The sequence below is a fragment of the Pseudopodoces humilis genome, chromosome 4 (assembly GCF_049639895.1).
Source record: "Pseudopodoces humilis isolate 2021_Gansu_Grassland_sample_001 chromosome 4, ASM4963989v1, whole genome shotgun sequence".
NCBI lineage: Eukaryota > Metazoa > Chordata > Aves > Passeriformes > Paridae > Pseudopodoces > Pseudopodoces humilis.
In genome coordinates this window covers 136,708-154,711 of record NC_142203.1, presented here as the reverse complement: position 1 = coordinate 154,711, position 18,004 = coordinate 136,708, and the positions used below count along the sequence as shown (strand labels likewise).

The following is an 18,004-nucleotide window of genomic DNA, read 5'->3' as shown; positions in this document are numbered from 1 at the left end:
TTTGCCACTCACCTATACTCCGTACAGGGTGCAAGGGGGCTTTGAGAGGGTTGCAGCAGTCCCACAGACCAGGCTTAGGGAGAGACAGTCTGGTATGAGCAGCTGCAGCGACTGGACAGAGCAGCAGTGTGCTTCCATCCCCATATCTGCCAGCACTGGTAGTGAAGCTCCGCACATGGCCAAGTGTGGCTTGCTTATCTTGATATCACCGTTGGGAGTGCAGCTTCTTGCTTCTAGATCCACCTGGGATCCCAAGAGTCTGCATGCCAGTGGCTGGTGGAGGGGGGAGATGACTCTACAGGGGCAAGTGAGAGAGGGAAGGGGCAAACCCCTCATTGCAATTAATTGCAATGTCATCTTATATTCAGCTGAGTTGGGCAATTGCCCTCTGGTATAGAGAAATAAATCTCTCCTAATGCAGTTCCAATATGGCCGCTCTGTGGCACCACCTACCTTTGTTGTATTAAAGTTAAATACCTTTGTGTACAAAAGTTTAAAGTGCATAGCTAAAACCTATGTGCTTGCAGTAATTACGGGTGTAAATCTTTTTGTCATCCTGCAAAGACTAGGTGAGGTATTTCATAAATATGTCAGAAGCAGCATTAAAATTTTATGGCAGGCAGCACGGGTCGAGAATACTACAGTGGCTTCTCAGCAAGGTACGTCCACCTTAACCCACAACTCATTAGTCATTGATGGGATTTCTGTGCCATACAGCTTCTTGGAAATGCAATAGTGTTACAAAATCTGCATGTTACTGTTTTCTTGTAATATGACAGCCCACTCAGAACTGTTAAAATACTACATCTTTGACCAGTGTTAGCTAATGTAAAGATAAAATAAGGGAGAAAGACTGTGTGATAATAGAATTATATACAGCCTTCATTAGAAGTTAATTGGGCCGTCTTGATGGGACTGGGAACTTTGGAGAGATGCTCTCTGACCAAGTGCCTTTCAAGCACAGCTGCGATAAACTTCTCCTTGGCTGATGTGCAGGAACAATTAGCCAAAGTAGGGCCTAATTTCATTCTGAAATCACATGTGTGAAAATTTGGGGGATGGCTGCACCTCAGCTGCTCTCTGAAGGGTTAATAAGTGACTGCAAGATGGAACAGACATGGACTGGATGTGCTTTTGATGAGTGTATGAGGGGTCATAGATGATTATAAGTGATCTGTTTATCCACTTAAACCAGATTTGCCAGTGGCTTTGCAAGCCTGCATGTGTAGGGAGCATGCACATATCTGTGTATCCATGTTGCCAGGTCTTCATTAGTGTGTGTGTGTCTGTCCTTATATGTGGGATGTGTTTCAGTAGGGTGCACCCTTGCTACTGCAGTCCCTGACATCCCAGGGAAGGAATGCCTGGTCCTCTTGCCAGTGGCTCTGTATGCAATACCCCACCTGCTATGGGAGCAGACCCTGGATTCTGCCCCCAGCATTTGTCCAGGTGGCATCCAGCTGGATTGCTGGGATTGTGTCTGTAGGTAAATGAACATAAAGTGTATAATTTGTAAATTTATTTGTATAAATGAATTTATTGTAGCTTCTTAGGGGAAAAGTGGGTTGTTCCTCCTGCTTTTGGGAGAGAAAATAGTTCTAATGAACAAAAGTATTCTTCCATTTGTTCAGATTTGTTTAAGGAGGGTATTGCAGGTGCTCAGCGGCCAAAGCAGAGTCTGGCTTATACCACTGGCCCCCACAATTAACAGTTATTGCCACATTTTCTGGCAATTCTTCCTAGAGGCAGAATGCTGTCTAATTATTAATACAGATTAGTGGCACTACCTAGGATCCTGTGAGTGCCAGTGTCTCAGGGTTGGCCTGACAGTTGCTGCACATCACAGCTCTACACACTCTGTCTTGGCTAAAGGTGGATGAAATGTTTGATATAATTTTGTCATGTTGTGTTGAAAGAGCATGGGTAAAAAGCTTACTGCTCTAGGGACTCATTGTCAGTGTTTTTTGTTTTTTTTTTTTTTTTTTCATTTAATATCAGCAAGTGAAGGTTTTGTTCTGTGTAAGAAAAGTTCTACTTGAAAAACATTTGTAAGGTCTATTCTTTTGCTGAAATCTATTATTTTCAATTCCATCATCAGAATAAAAAAGGCTGGGGGTGGGATATTAATTCTAAAAAAATCATTTCCACTTTTCCATTATTAATGCTTTTTTCACTTCTTTCCTGTGACAATAAATAGATTGCTGGATACAATGCTAGTTAAGTGCAGGTTCAATGAGGAGAGCAGCTTCCCATTTTGATGCAGAGGACCTCAGGTGTGTTGTAAAGCAGAAACTACTCACTGAAAGTTTTGAAACTACCCACTGAAGAGATTTTCCAAAATGACATTTTTCATCCCCCTTGGAAAACATTTTTTTATTAACGTTTCTCCCCACCACAACCCATGCTAGCCCAAGTACCATGTGAGCTCAGGGGGCTGCCATCATGCATCACTCTGAACAGAGTGTATCTTTGAGGTGTCATGTGCATTGTTTGCAGGAATGGGCACAAGAGTAGCATCTGAAAGGGGTGTATTGGCCCCCCAGGCTGCCAGATCCTTCCGGAGGGATCTGGCTGCAGCATCCATTGCCACACGTTTGATGTATCATTCGTACTGGTATAGTTTCTGGTAACACAATCTTGAGAAAATTCTCCAAGCCTGCCCATCAAAGATTCATTGATGAATCCCACCAGCTTGTCCTGGATGTTAGCTGATTATGACCCTGAGTATCTTCATTGAGACAAGCTGGGTGGATCATGGAAGGCTTTTGCTAGATACAGTGTATTTTCCTGCTCAGCTCCTTCCAGGGGGGATGCAGTTTCAGAAATACCTACTTTGTTACAGTAGGGCTGTAGTTTGGTAATTTTGGCCCTTTTCTGTCTCTTCTGTATCATGTAGACTGCTTGTTAAGCAAGTTAGCAGCCAAGTGTGTTTGGTCTGCATAGCCAAAAGCAGAGTGATCCATTTCCTTCCTCCTGTGGGACTTCTGCACAAAGAGCTGGTGAGGGACCAGGAGAATACCTGGCAGGTGACTGGTGCTTAGCTTGTGGCATGCCCTGGGTTGCTGCTCCTCCAGGTTAAATGCAGCTGATATTTTTAGATTAGAGAAATGCATATCTCTGATCCTGCTGTTGCTAATGAATGTTGAAATTAGAAGAAAGTCCAAGATTCAATCAAAACAAAAACCAACAATAAAAATTACTGTGGACTTTTCTTCAAAGCTACAGTTCTTTCTTCTTTTCAAAGATACAGTTAGTTTGCCATTGAGATTTTTGGCTATGTTTTCTTTATTTTTAGCCTCACTGAACTTGATTTGAAAATTTAGTATTTCTCTGAATTTAAAAGGAAAATAATTGTTTGGAAAACATCTGATTAAAAAAAAAAACAAACCCAATCCATGACTCTCACTAAAGAATTTTGTCTGAATTGTCACAAATTGTTAAAAATACATTAGTGATGTGAAACAAAATTTTTTTCATGTGATGTGGAATATCAACTAAAAGGTTTTCCCCAGCTCTCCTGTTCATGGGGAAAACTTCTAACAGAATGAGTCCTGTGAACTTCAGAGGCAGCAGCTTCCCAGACAGGACTCCAAACCTCTTTTCTTTCTCCCCATAAGCCTGCAATGGCTTGATGTGGAGAGGAAAGTTCATTTTACTGAGGGAAAACCATGCTGTTCCTCTCTGCTGAGAGCCCAGACCCTTTTCCTACCCTTCAGGGTCCCTCAAAGTTGTTTGTCCCTCTGACTTTATGTGAGATGCTGGCTGAGCTGCTGGATCATGAAACTGTCTCTGGGGTGGTGTTGGCCCAGGGTGACGAGAAGCTTCTGCTTTGATTTTATATCCTCCAGTTCAGGCGATAGCTGGCCCTGTGGCAGGCAGAACTTCGATGTAACAGATTTCCAGGCTGTGTTTGGATAGCTGCTGCCTCACAGAGTCAGCCAATGATGTGTGGGTGTGAACGCATGGCTCAGTGCAGTGCTTATGCCTGCTCCCCATGCAGTCAAGCATGTCTTTGCTTATCAGGGTAATGATTCTTATTGGAATTTGCTGAAGAAATTTATGATCCATGTGATTACTTCCTCAAAATAAAACTATAGAAAACAATAAAAGTCATGAGAATATTAATTTAAAAAAGTTACAGTAAGATCCCTCAGCAGAAGAGAAAGGTAGAGGCACCAGGAATTTGGACTAACAGGGAGATGGGTTTGTCTGCAGGAAACCAGCCTAGGGACAAATACAGCAGATTGTTTTTAAACTTAGCCAAAACCCTCAGAAGGAGTGCTGAAGATGCTCCTGCTCATGCCTAGCTCTGCATTTTGTCCCCTGATCTTGGTTAACAAAAAAGCCCAGCAGTGGACAACAGTGGAGAAACCAGAGGTTGCAACAAATCTGGGAGGAGGGATGGCACGGCTGCCAGGTCATGGTCACTCTCCCTGTTCAGTGACAGCTGAGAACTGTCACATGGCTGTGGCAGGGAGGGAGGTACATTGCATCACCTGCATGTTATATCACCTGCAGTTCCATCACCTGTGTGTTGTATTACTGGTAATCATCACATGGATAACAAGCATCCACCCCCATGCTCCTGATGGCTTCTTCATGTCACAAATACTTGTGCAAAAGCTGGTGTCTGAGAAAACTCAGCAAAAAGCGTCCATGTAGCTCCATGTCCTGCATGTACCTGGCTCTTTGCTTTGACTTGAAAGACAAATGCCTGCCAAGGAAGGCATTTCCATCCCTTGGAATGGACAATATAACCTCCTACCCTCTTAAATTATTATAACTTTGAAATGATGGGGCTGTCAGGCAAAGATACAGGAAAAGGAATAACATTACTAGAATATATATATGTGTATATATATATATATATATATGTACACACATAAAAAACAACAGCAGCACCAACAAAGAAAAGCAGACCCCCAGTCCCAGCCCTCTCTCGGCAGCACTTTCCCCTTGGGTGCAGTTCCGGGCACGGCCGGCAGGGGCACTGCTGGCTCCCGGCCGGGCAGGGGAGTGTGATGATTCCCCCATGCCTGCAGGGGGCGCTGTGGTGCGAGCTCAGCCGCATCTCATGGGTAATGTTAGGTGAGCCAACAGGAGAAAAAGGATAAGGGCTTCCAGAAAAGGGGCTTCCTTGGCAAATTCACGGGGAGCAGTTGGTCTTAGTGCCCCACTGGCTGGTGAAATAGACTGTATCAGGAACCTCATGCTGGAACAGCGGAGGTGAGCACATCAAGGGTGGCAAAAGAAAGTGTAGCAAAAACTCCAAAGCTGTACCAGGAGCTGTGGGCATCTGGGCAGACACAGGATGTTGGGTAAAGTGTAACAAGAAGCCTGAAGCAGGGGCAGGAAACAGCAGGGCTGTTTCAAGCAGCTGGTAGACACTCTTCCTGGAGCAGGGAGTGGGTTGGAGTCTTGGATTTTCCCCTCAGGCACCTGAGCAGATGGTGAGGGTAGTTTCCAGTGTTGAAAAGGTCCCAGTTTAATGGCTGCTCCTACAAGCAAAGGCTTACTGAAGGTATGGAGAAGCAGTGAAGGACAGAACTCAGTGGTGGTGGCAAACAGCAGCAGCCCAGCACCAAAATCATGACTGTCCCACCTCTGATCCTGAGAGTGAGCAAGAAGGCTAAGACCTAGCCCTGTCCCTCACCCCTTAGCCAAAATCTTGCAGTATCTGTGCACTTCCCAAGAGAAAACCCTCCAGCTCAGAGATGATATTAAACTGCACCCTTCCCCATCCTCCTCCTCCCAGACACATCTTTTGTGTCTCAAGTATTGCAGTTATCTTCTCTGAGGCAACAAATGGGAGAAAATTCCCTGAGAAAGAAAGAAAGAAGAAAAAGAAAGGAAAAATCCTAAGCTCCAATATTCTTGTTGAGGTGTACTGGCTCTGGAGCTTCTGATGTATGAGGTCTTTTGAGACTTCAGTGTTATGCTTAGAAGTGGCATATGAAACTCCTTTGCAGATTATTTCCACAGATTCTGCATTTTGGTCCAAAAGTATCAGCAGCTGGACAATAATATTTGATTAATCTGCTGTTTTCTGCTGGTGTTGTCACACAGTCCCATGACCCATGACTGCTGTGCTTCATAGGACTACAGCCAGGTACTCTGCATGTTGAATGGTGTAGTGCAATGACAGTGGTCAGGCTTTTTCCATCCTGGGAAGTTTCCATAACTTGGCTGAACATGGCCTCTGACAGACCTGACTGTCCTTGGACATCCTTCTGCCTTTCTGCAGGGCAGGAGTTTTCCATTATCCTCCTGTCCTGTGGCCAGTACTGGTACATGGATATGCCTGCATCCTTCCCATTTCCTGCAGCAGCGGTTCTCTGAAGCCTCAGCAGTGTTAAAAACATGGGAGTATTTTTTAATTCATCTCTTTGTTCTTGAGATTTTTACACTCATGATTTTCAGCTTCTCTGCAAATCAGAAAGAAAACTTTAAGGAAGTTTAAAACCAAGAAGACTGATAATGTGAATTGACTGTTCCCGTAGAAAAAATGTTGCAGAGTGGACAGTACTGTTTTGCAGCAGCAGCAGGTCCATCCACCACCATTAGACTATCTCTGTCCCACTGTCTCAGGGTGGAATGCATCTCCCAGGGCTTGCCACTGGCTTGTAGCAGCAGTGTTATTTGGAATCAATCTTTGTTCTTTCCCCTCCTTACCTCTACTTCTGGGGTGATGATGGGATGATCTGACCCCTTTTGGGCTACAGCCATATGTAGAGTAGCCATATGTGGAGTGTAGAGTCAGGTTTGTGGCAAAGAAGTGAGTTAACTCTGGCAGGAATCCTTTGTGTCTTTTTGTTTCAGCGATGTGAGAACTACTGAGGAGGAAGCTTACTATTTCACATGAAGGAGGGATGTGTGTGATTCCCACCCTTTTCTCATGCTGCAGCAGTCAGTGTGTGCGACATGCTGCGTGTGTGTGCATCCTTGGATGGCAGATCCATGGTGTTTGTTTTTGTATTGGGCGAGGGCTGTCTGATAAGAAGTGCTGTCAAGAAGTGTACTTGATGGACCTTGGAATATCTGGTGAAATTTGTGAGGCAGTCATGCAGTGTTCATTCATCTACCTTAGTTTCACTTACGGCTGTACCATTTGTCTGCCCAAGTCCTGTGGTGGTAATAACAGGGCTTGAGATTTTCTCCCCGACTTCTCCTTTTCCCCTCCCTTCCTTCATATTTCTTTTCTCTCATTTTCCTTCTTGCCCTCCTTCCCTCTCTCTATCTCTCTTCCCCCCCTCCCCCTCCCCCCTTTCCCCCCCTCCCCGGCAAGGCTGATGGATATGCAGAGTATGTTAAGAAGGAAGCAATACTGTCACTGAGCTGATGGTGCTCAGTGACTCCTCGAGCTTCTGGCTGGTCTGTACTGCAGGAGCTTGACACCCTGACCACTGAGGCATAAAAAACAGAGAATTGGAAGCCTCAGCCTGACAGGCACTGGAGCATCCCCCAGAGAGGGTCCAGGATGTGTGTCTGTATGTGAGTGTGGGGAGGAGGCAGTGGGGATGGTGGGGGAGGAGGGCAAGACAGGAGAGGATGAAACAATGAAATGTCAGCCCATTCCCACCCACAGCCCTGCTGTAGCAGTGATAAACGTTTGGAAAGTGCTGCTGCCCTCTCCATAGCATGCACAGCATCAGCATGGAATGGGCTGGGTCTGTGCAGCTCCAGGAGAATAGAAGAGGGGAGGGAGAGAGGGATGGACGGAGGGAGGAAGGGATCGAGGGAGAGGAGAGTTCTAGGACAGCTGAAAAATTAGGTGTCATGTTGTCCAAGGGGAGAATGCTCCCCCTTGGGATGAAGCTCTTGCAGGCATGCAACAGCTCACTGTGAGCTTTATTTCAGGTCTGGGGTGTTCCTGGTGCACGAGGGACAGGACACCTCTTCTGTGCACCCTGTGCAAACAGCCCACAACAGGGATATAGGCCTGTCGTGCTGTCCTGTCCACTCTGTCCCTGTGTCCTTGCATTGCACAGCTCTCAGGAAGCATGTAGAAATAAGACTCACTTCCATCTGCTTTTGTGGCATGCCAGTCAGGCATCACAGCCATTTTGTGGAACAAAACCAGGGCGAAACCTTTGAAAATATCACTTCCCTGTGGAGAGGAAAAAATGCAACCCCTGGGGAAGGTGCTGTGTGATAGTCTTCCTGTAGAAGAAGCACCCATAGGATTAGAAGATCTCTGTGTGCCACACACTGACAGGAGAATGTGACCATGACTTCAGGACTAGGAAACATTGTGACTCTCACAAGTGAATTTCCCAGACAGACTGCTGCCTGTGTGCTTTGCAGGCTTGGGCAAACACCAGAAACCCAGGTCTGGGCCAGAGACATGCTGGAACAGCAGAGGAGCTGTAGAAGCAGGGAAGAAACAGGCAGGACACTGGGTAAGGCAACAGCCTCAATTGTGGTGATTCAGAGGCAGAAAGGACCAGAGAGAAGCTGCTGTGTCCTGCAGCAGAGAGATGGATCCCTGACTGGTGGAAGGCAATGGGGATGCTCTTGCCAGTGGCTGCAGTATGTCAAGTGCCTCCTAACATCTCTTTGGGCATTGTCAACTCCGCTGTGCCTTACTCTTTTAGGATCTAGCACTCTGACAGAGATAACCTTCAGGCATTGAAGTAATCTATCATCCATAGGGACAGGAGCAGAGAAGCATTGTAGGTACTGTGTAATTCCCTGGGAAGAAAGGTTTGAAATAGCTCCAGTTTTCCTGGGTCAGGGTGAATTAATGCCATTCCTTAGAGGCCATAAGGAAAACCTACTCTGAGCTTGCAAAGAGTTGTTGGCACAACAACAGTGTGGAAATACTTGCTGCTGAAGACTTTGGACATTCTCTCTGTGGAAGCTGTGGTGGGGAGAGAGAGTAGGTTGATCCTGGTAAGTGTAGTCTTATGTGTCAGAAGGGCTGCAGAAAAGAAACAAGGGAGAGATGCTAACAGAGACTTCCTGTAGCAGACTAGTGATAGGCTGGTCCTGCTGTCAGCACACTCGGTCTGTTCATCTTGCAATGCAGGCAGAGAAGCAGCTTGTTTTCACTGAAGCTGAATCAGGTGGAGATCAAGCCATCCTGGACCTGACCCTATGTTTTGGTTACCAGAGCATCATCCCCTCTTCCCTGTGGCCAGTGTGCCAGCAAATGGCCTAAGCCATGGCCACTCACTGGCCAGGGGACCCAGATGTGGTCTCCAGGTTGGATCTATGGATTGTATGAGACAGGAATGCTGAGCCTGAGGTGCTGAGGACATAGTGTCAGGGGTCCACTGCCTAGCTGGGGTTATGGCAGCTCCTGGGTCTGGTGTTGTGGCTGTGCCAATGCCAAGGACTAGAGCAGGCAAAGGTCATGGCAAACATCTGCTGTGGCCTGTCAGCCCTCAAATCATGCCTTAGGAAACATACCCTTTCTCCTGCTATGCTGTGCTGTACTTGTATATATTTACGTGTCTTAAAGATGGGAGGGTGAAGGGAAGGAGGAAGAAAGAGAGAGAGAGAGGAGGAAATCTGTAATTCAATGAACATTTCCTAATAAAATAGTAGCAGTGTTGGTATTTGCATGGTGGAAGGGCCAGGTCAGAGCCCTGCAGGCTCTGTTCTAAAGAGCTTGCAGCTGCAGTATGAAGCAGTGACATGTGAAGAGAACAAACAGATGAGAAGAATTGGACCCAAAGAGGAGATAAATAGACATAATTTTTCAAGCCTTTTTTGTGCCTTTGTCTGGAGGGTTCAAATCCATCTGAAACAGATGCAAACATCCCTCTGCTTGGGTTACAGTGTTGAAGAAATATCTGGGACCATGACCATGTTCTCCATGACAGGTATCTAGAATTGACTGGGTCATCTTCTCCTGCAGCAGAGACTTTATCACCCTGAGTCCTCTAGGGCTGGAGAGGCAAAGGCCAGCCCCATCAACGTGTCCCAGAGGATTCTCCATCCCTCCTCATTTCCTTGGTCCTGCAGCACGTTCAGGAGGCCTTGGCTGTAGCACAAAAAATGCACATAAAAGATGTCTGCACCCATTTATTTAATAGCTTACCCACCCATATTCCCCTTCCTCAAGGCAGAGTGTCTAGCAGTGCTTTTACTGTGGCTGCCAGTAGAGCAAAGCACACACTGGAGAGCCCCTCTACGTCAGAATGGTAACTGTCATCTCAAATCAAATGACCTTTTATTCTGTCTTTGTCTCCTTAACTTAGGGAGCGAGTTTTCTGGGAGCCCATACAGCCACCCACAATATTCAACATACAACGACTCCTGGAGGTTTCCCAACCCTGGACTCCTGGGTAAGTGTTCGTCCCTATTTTGAGAGATCAGTGCAACATGTCCAGTGTTTGTCCAACCCTGGGGTGGGCAGAATGTGTGTCCCAGTTCGTCCTCAATCATGCTTAGACACAGATGGGACAGCAGGACTCCATTGGGCTGCACAATTGCTTTTGGTTCACTTTGCCAACAAGAAGACCTGCCCCAAATGTCTTCCTCCTTCAGATAAAAATCCTTTCAGAGACATAAGGTATTACTGGAAAGCCATTTTTTTGAGGTTAAGGCACCCTGTTCAGACAAAACTTGTGGTGCCAGTTTGCTTATAGCCAGTTGTAAGCTCCACTGCTTCCTATGCCATTGCTGCTTGCTCTTGCATGTGCTTTGCATTTCTCCCTAACTTAGTGTTGTGTTTGCTTCCCAGTTGTGTGTATTCCCATTCCATCTCTCCTCAGCAAGGGACCACTGGTACAGCCTCACTGATGTCAGCATAGTCCCTATGAGCAATGGGAGGCAGAAGCCCTGTAACTCCTGCAGGATCATGGCCCTCATGTGAAGGATAAACATAATCCATTTTACACCCCGTCAAAAGCTGGCCCACTTTGACCTTATATACATGTAGCATGCAGTAATTAGAATTTTTCCCTGCATAATTTGCATGGATGAGGTAAGTAAAATACCAATTAATTGTCATCTCTCAACACAGGAGTAGCATGCCTTAGAGATTTCCAGATTTATGGATGACAGGGCTGTTATATGTGACCTCCAGCAGCGAAATAATTTTGAATTTTTTTTGTACTTTTTTCATCCAGTTTCTTTGTTTTAAGTAATTGAGTCCCCATGTAATTGAGCCACCCAGGCAGTATTCATCATGGTTCTTGTCCTTAAACAAATCCTTCGGGAGCAATAGACAGCCTCTGCCTCTCATGCCATGGTGCTGGTATAATGCTGTTATTTGCTGTGCCACATTTAAGGGTTTGTTACCGCTTCCATCATAAATCAACAGACAGATCTTCAGCTAATATGGATGGGCATAGCTGCACAAAGCCAGGGGAGTCCCCGTGCTCAAACCTGCTGTTTCCATGGCCACAGCCAGTGGTGCTGGCAGAATTTTGGTTGAGCAGCATGGAGAAGATGCTTTTGCCAGAGGCAAGAGCATACACCATGCTTTCTTCATTTCTCATTTTGCAACTCCTTTTGCATCAGGAAAGCTGTTTCAGCAATGCTCTGCATCATCGATAGGCCTGAAAAGCCAGGTTTGGTGTAACTTTTTAAATTTTCCTACCAAAGTGTTGAAGAAATTAGCATGATACTAAAAATAAATGACAACTCAGCTCTCATCCTGCCCTTCTGCATGAAGACAGGGCTTTTGGAGAGGCTTCTGGGCTGTTTACTGTGTTCCTGCTGGTGGATATTCACCTCCATGAGAAGGGTGTGCACACTATATGGAGCCATCCCAGAGCCACTCCTGAGCAACCCCACAGGTGTGGGCAGTGGTCCTTCCATTCTGTCTGCAGCAGATTGCACCCATGGCCTACTCAGCTCTTTATCTGAGGTGATGGGCCTGTACCATCTCTGAGCATGCTGTCCAGAGTGTGGGCAAAGTAGGTAGGTACCTGTGATGCCCTGAAGATGCTGGAGATGGGTAGGTCTGGGTCAGTAGAAGACTTCAGACAAAAGCTGGTCATGAGACCATTGCTTGCTGCCAGGACCTTTTACCTGTGCCATTCCCTTTTTTTCTGCAGTCATCCTCTTTTTCTCATTTCCTTTTTAGATCATGCATTCTGGGGGCAAATTCCCATTAATCTTTGACATATGAGCAGTTATGGGGATAGTATACTCCTCACAGCAAAGCTCGTTCTCAGGCTGAAGGAAATTTCTTCAGAAGTATTTACTCAGCAGCATGCTGTGAACATGTGTTTAAATGAGACAAAGGCAAAAATAATCAGAGGCTATCATATTTTTCCAGAAACTGCAGCTTTCTTGAGATTGAAGTGTTTCATGCTATATCAGTGCTGATTATTTCTTTTTTTTTTTTTTTTCCTGTTGGTTGGCTTCCTTATTTTTATCCTCTTCAAGATAATTTGTTTCAGCACTTAAAAACAAACAAACAAACAAATGAAAGGCAAGGTTTTTTTTCTGCAGCAAGTCCTAAAGATGAACTTACCATTTCAGTTAAGTCTTGTCACAGAACTGGGGGGGAACTGGAGAGTTTCCTGGAGAGGGAAATCCCCTTGTCTGACCACAGGTAGGTCCAAATACAGTGGTATGATCTGATCTAGAATGTGTCTGCAATCAACCACAGTTTCTGGGTCAGATGTCTCTTGTGCCTTGCAGAGATCCCCCCTTTCCACAGCTCTGCCTTTGTCACTGGAAGCCTGATCCTGGAATTCCTTCTACCTAGTGCCTCCTAATCCCACTGGTAGTTTAGGGCAAGTAGGAGTCTCTGGCAGGGACTTTAGAACCTGCCCCAAGTCTCCTTGCACACCCAGGAGGTGCTGTGCGATGAGCCTGGGCACATGCAGTGGAGAATAGGTTAATTTGAACTATATCCAGGATGCTTCCACTGCTCTCAGGAGTATACGTGAGTGCATTTAGTAATTCTCTCCTGAGAACAAGCTCTGGCAGTATCGGCCTCAGAGCAGAAACCTTGACAAAATTAATCAGGACTGGTACATTGCCTGACACAGTTTGTTTTACAAAGTCCTGCTCCTTTCACTGAGATGAAAGTATAATACTGTAAGCACTTAGCAGCACCTACGTTCAATTAATTCCCTGTGCTGGCAAGGAAGAATTGCACCACAGCAATCACAGAAGTCTGAGACTGTGAAAGAGAAGCTTTCACAAAAAAAGAACTACCATGATTTGCAAGTGGAAAAAAGGATACTTGGATTGAAAAATTATATCTGGGGGAGAGTAAAGAGAGAGAGATGAGAATAGTGAGAAAGCTTTGGTTTTCAGTCCCATAGCACAATCTTTGTGCTATATGTGTGGAGCAGCAGGGAGTGGTGCGAGGTGGTGTGTTCAGGAGAAGGCATAACCATATTCCTGCGAACTGGTTGTCTGGCCCCAGCAGAAAACCAGCTCCTCACCATTCCCCTGCTGTCTGCTCTGCCCTTGCTTTGGTGCTTCTCACTTTTCTGCACCAGGCACCAAGCCTCTTCTGCCCCAGCTGTCATGAAACCAGTGCAGATGGGGGTCTGTGCTCCCTCCTCTCTGGGGCAGTCCCAAATGCTGTGCCCCATGGCTCCTGGGGAAGAGCAGACAATCGAGCCATGGTCCTCCAGAATGGTGAACAGAAGCAGGGGCAGAAGAAGTCAGTTTGCTCTTGCATCCTGCATCAGCCCTGGTGGCACCCAGCTGGAGTCACCTCTCTTGGAGTCAGAGACATGATCAACTTTGCTGTGGGGGATGACTCAGTCCCACCTCGACCACAGCAAGAGTGAGGACAGATCCGAAGTTCCTGGAGGAATGTGCTGGCAAGAGGACATAAACCCTGGCCACTTGGGTGTGCGGCTTAGTGGCTGAAGTAGGTGTTTCCATCTCAAAGCCAGGCAAAGAGCTGAGGGAAGGAACTTGACCTTTCTTTTTTCCCCCACACTGTCCTGCGAATGACCTGCAAGCAGCACAGTTCAGGGATGCACATGGAGGCATGTGCATGAGCTCGTGGGAGGCAAATGTGCATGTCTCAGGCTCAGGCCACTACTGTTGGCACATACTGGTACACACCAGCATAGGATCAGCTCAACATGTGCATGCTAAGGACAGATAACAGCAACACTGTCTAATGAAGAAAAACAACTCACTTTTGTGCTGGCTTGTAGCATTTGGCTCAGTCCTGTGCACTGTGGGTTCTGTTTGATGCAGTGTCCCTGCTCACATGCAGATGTGGTCCCAGTGCGCTAGTTGGGAGGGTTTGGCCACACCATTGCAGTGCCATGTCTGCCAGTTCTGGCAAGGTATCATGCAAAGGCAGAGCTTGGAGCCTCTCAATTAGGATTAGATTCAATTCCTCTGTGGGATTCTGTGGAAAGATTAGAGAACAAGTAGACACTAGAAATGACTGTGTCAAGAAATAAATTGATGATAGTATGAATTAGAAAGGAAAAATGACAGAAGGATGGACTAGTCTGTTCTGGATGGAGGCATGGTGACAGGAAGAGTGAGTAGTTTCATTTTTCACTTTAAAAACAAGCTTCTTTGATTGTTCAGCAGAAAGGCAAACTGGGAAAATCTAACTTGAGAGAAATGCAAGGCCTTTGGAATGCATGGGAGAAATATTGGGCTTTTTGTAGCTCCATTGAGTCAGAACAGCAGTGGAGGAAGAGTGGGAAAACAAAGGCTCTAACCCCCAAAAGACCCCATTTACCCCAAAACCTCAGTAAGCACTGCATCCTGCTCTGGTGGGACCCACACAATGCTCCATGAGTCAGGCTGAAATTGGTCTGTGCTACTGGATTCCTCCTGTGTGTTTTTCACCCCTCCGCCTGAGCTGAGCTGCCATGGCTAGTGCTGGTGCTGGTGCCTGGGGGGACTGGGATCTCTGCTGACCACCATCACTGCCTGCTTCATATTGACCTCCTGGTGCTGGGTGAGGACAACAGTTCCACCTGGCTCTTCACTGGCCTGTGAGCTGTTTTACCTCAAGGTACTGCCTGCCATGATCCCCAAGGACATCTGTGCAGCTGGATTGGTCGTGAGGGGACATGGGCCGGCAAACTGGACAACGCCAAGAGGGCAGCCCCCAAAGAACATCCCCAAAACCCCAGCTAGACATGGCATGCACATTTCAATGCACATTAACTTCTGCCTTTGCTCATTCAAGAGTGGCCAATTCAACCAGTTTCTGTGCTTTCAATGGCTTGAGTTTGGCTGGGGTACGAACTATACAGCATTTAATTTTAGAATTTTTTGTTCTACCCTTGAGAATGGTTTTCACTGTCCTTGTGAAGCTTTTCAGTATTCTCCAGGAAATACAGTTCCTGAGGCTGGAGCTCCTTAACCTGATGTCAGTTACCTGGGAGAAAACTACCTGTCCAACCCTGGGTAGCAGTTGTGGTGCCCTCAGCAGATAACACAAGACTACGCTTGTGCAAACAAACGGAATGATGACCTGCTGAAGGGACCTGCTTTAACAATATTGGCTATGGCTTAAAATATTTTAACTTTTTGTAAATAAATCTAGGTCAGATTGGCTCCTGCCTAAGAGTTTGTATACAGACATCTTTGCAAGTGTTTATCCTGGCCAGTCAGTTCATGAGCTCTCTTGAATTATTCTTGTGTACAGTAAAACTATCTTTCTAGTCAGCTAGGACCACACTCCTCAAGATTGCTTTGCTTTGTTTAAACCCAGCTCTTTGCCGTGGGTTTGTCTGGTTTTGGATGTCTGTGTCATTAAGGATGCAACTGAGGACAACATAGACCCACACACTGTGTACTAGCTCCTGTTTTGCCACAGCACAGTGCAGGAGACACATTCCAGTAGCCAAAGTCCTGTTTCTGACCCCTCAGGGCTGCAGAAGCAGAGTACCATATTCTGTGGTAGGACACTGATCATGACAAAGTCTTCTTCTCTGAATGACTGTGCGTATTACACATACTGGGCAAGAGCAAATGCTTCCTGTGCTCTGGTTTTTGGATGCAACAGCTTGTACTCCCTTGGAAATGAAAAGCTGAAGGCTGGTGGTAAAGCCTGAGTTGACCTCCTGATGTGGCACTCTGGACAAAAGCAGCCTAGACAGAACAGCTGGGCTTGCCTGTCAGATTGATCCTGCTGGATCCGCAGTAGTGAGGTAGCCCTGCATTTTGCCAATGGTTAACAGCAACTTTCCCTGAGCCTCCCCTTAAGAGTCTGGCTGTGTGATTCTTACTCTGTTCTTGGGCTTTTCAACCAGCAGCCCTCAAATAATCACTCAGGTCATTTTGGAGTGAACAGCAAAGCATTCATCTGGAGGCTGTACAACAAGAGGAGGTGGCAGGAGGTTCTCCAGCCTCACAGAGGGGAAGGCTTTGTGCTCAGCATAGAGCATGCTACCAACAGCACAAGGCATGCCAACTGGGCTCTCCTTCCAGCTCCAGAGGTTGTGTAGGGCCATGGTGGTAGAACAACTGGGGCACTGCCTCACTCAGGCTATGCCCAAGAGCTGGGCAGTCATTGGATCTGAAGGAGCAGTCCTTGCTAGAGTCTGGGATGGGAAGTGAACAACCAAAAAATGCACCTTTGGCTTCACTGCCACTGATGCTTTCCTAAGGGGTCCACAGTCCCCTGAGCTCTAGTGGCATCGCCTTTTCCTGGTGGGGACAGTTCCTCTGTGTTACTGAAGCAGCAGAAATTGCCTGTGCAGCAAGATGCACCCAGGACTGTGAAGACCCTTGACAATGTCTGACAGACTGCTGTCCCATGTGTGTTGAAGGCAGGGAGCTTAGAATGGAAGGCAGCTCTCAGACAGGGCCACTCATGAAAACCCTACAGCCCTGACTACTCCAGAGCTGTTACTCACACTGGCTCATTGTTGCTCATCCAAACCTCTCTGATGGTCTCAGATGCATGTGGCTGAGTACAGGTCTTTCCAGGAGAGTTCTTCCACACTGTGATGTGCCTTACGTCCCATGCATGTGCAACTGGTGACTTGCAGACCAAACTGGTAGCACCTTGAAGAGAGAAGACTCCCTTCTTAGGATGGATCAGAATTGGTTTCATTGTAGGTGTGCTTGGAAGGTTTCTTAAAACTGGTGCTGGCTGGACAGATTGGTCTCTCTCTGGATACCAGTCAAAGACTCTTCCTCATTCAAACAAATAGTCCAGGTTCCTGGTGATCCTTGGGTAACCATCCTATCTACCAGTGCTTAACCGTGCAGGACAGAGATATTTTTTGGGCCTCTTCTTGTAAACAAGTGCTTTCATTGAAATATTTTTAATGCTTTAATGCTTTTCGGGCAGAAAATTAAAGAAGTCAGAGTATGGTAGTGTGTTGGGGTTGGAATATCTTGACTTCCTGTTCTGAAAAGTAATTAACTTTTTTTGGTGAAGTAAATGAAGTTGATTTTTTGAGTGAAGGAATGGAAGAAGGTATCAAACACCAGGCAACAAAGAAAAGCAATGGTAGCCTTCTTCTCATGCAGAATGCATGAATGCAATTTTCATTCTATTTACCCAACCTTTATTGAAGCTTTGCTGGAGAGGTCTCTGACACCCATTGTCAGAGCACTGCAAGTTGGCACCTTTCCATCTTTGTCTTCCTCACAGTGGTCTCATTTCTCACAGGCTCCCCCTACTACTACAGCACCACAGCCCGTGGAGCAGCTGCACCAGCTGCTGCTGCTGCCTATGACCGCCACTGACGCCGGAGCTCAGGGCATCGGCACTGACAGCACGCATGTCTGGGACAACCGTGACGAGTCATCTTGCTGCCACCATGCCAGCCACTCCAAAAGGGAAAGAGAAAGTACCTAGTAGGAACATCATAATTGAAATTTTGCTCTTTAAGCTTGTTGAACTGATTATTGTATTTTTAAATCTGGTTGGGTCCTGAATCAAACAGAGAAACAGGAGGAAGTGGTACTCCTGAAGCTCTGTGTGGTTAAAAATGTGTGGTAGCTTCATGTTCTTCGCAGCCGGCTGGCTACTGCTTTAATCGCCTGTGGGTGCCATGGCTGTATCTGGGGATAAGGAAGAGGTGTGAGCAGCTCCCCTTGGGACAGCTCCCTCTTGCTGCACACTGAAACAGGCTGTGAGACT

At 46.5% G+C, this 18,004-nt stretch overlaps 1 protein-coding gene across 2 annotated transcripts in view; it reads left to right on the top strand.

Moving 5' to 3' along the window:
* The window catches only part of PAX5 (paired box 5), a 128,787-nt gene extending 111,024 nt beyond the window's left edge, over positions 1–17,763 (top strand). For both annotated transcript variants that reach the window (XM_005529469.3, XM_005529470.3), the window contains exons 9-10: positions 10,206–10,292; positions 17,531–17,763. In XM_005529469.3, the coding sequence (XP_005529526.1) occupies positions 10,206–10,292; positions 17,531–17,607 (164 nt within the window). In that variant the 3' untranslated portion in view covers positions 17,608–17,763. The remainder of the gene's footprint in view (positions 1–10,205; positions 10,293–17,530) is intronic.
* Positions 17,764–18,004: the final 241 nt, after the last annotated feature.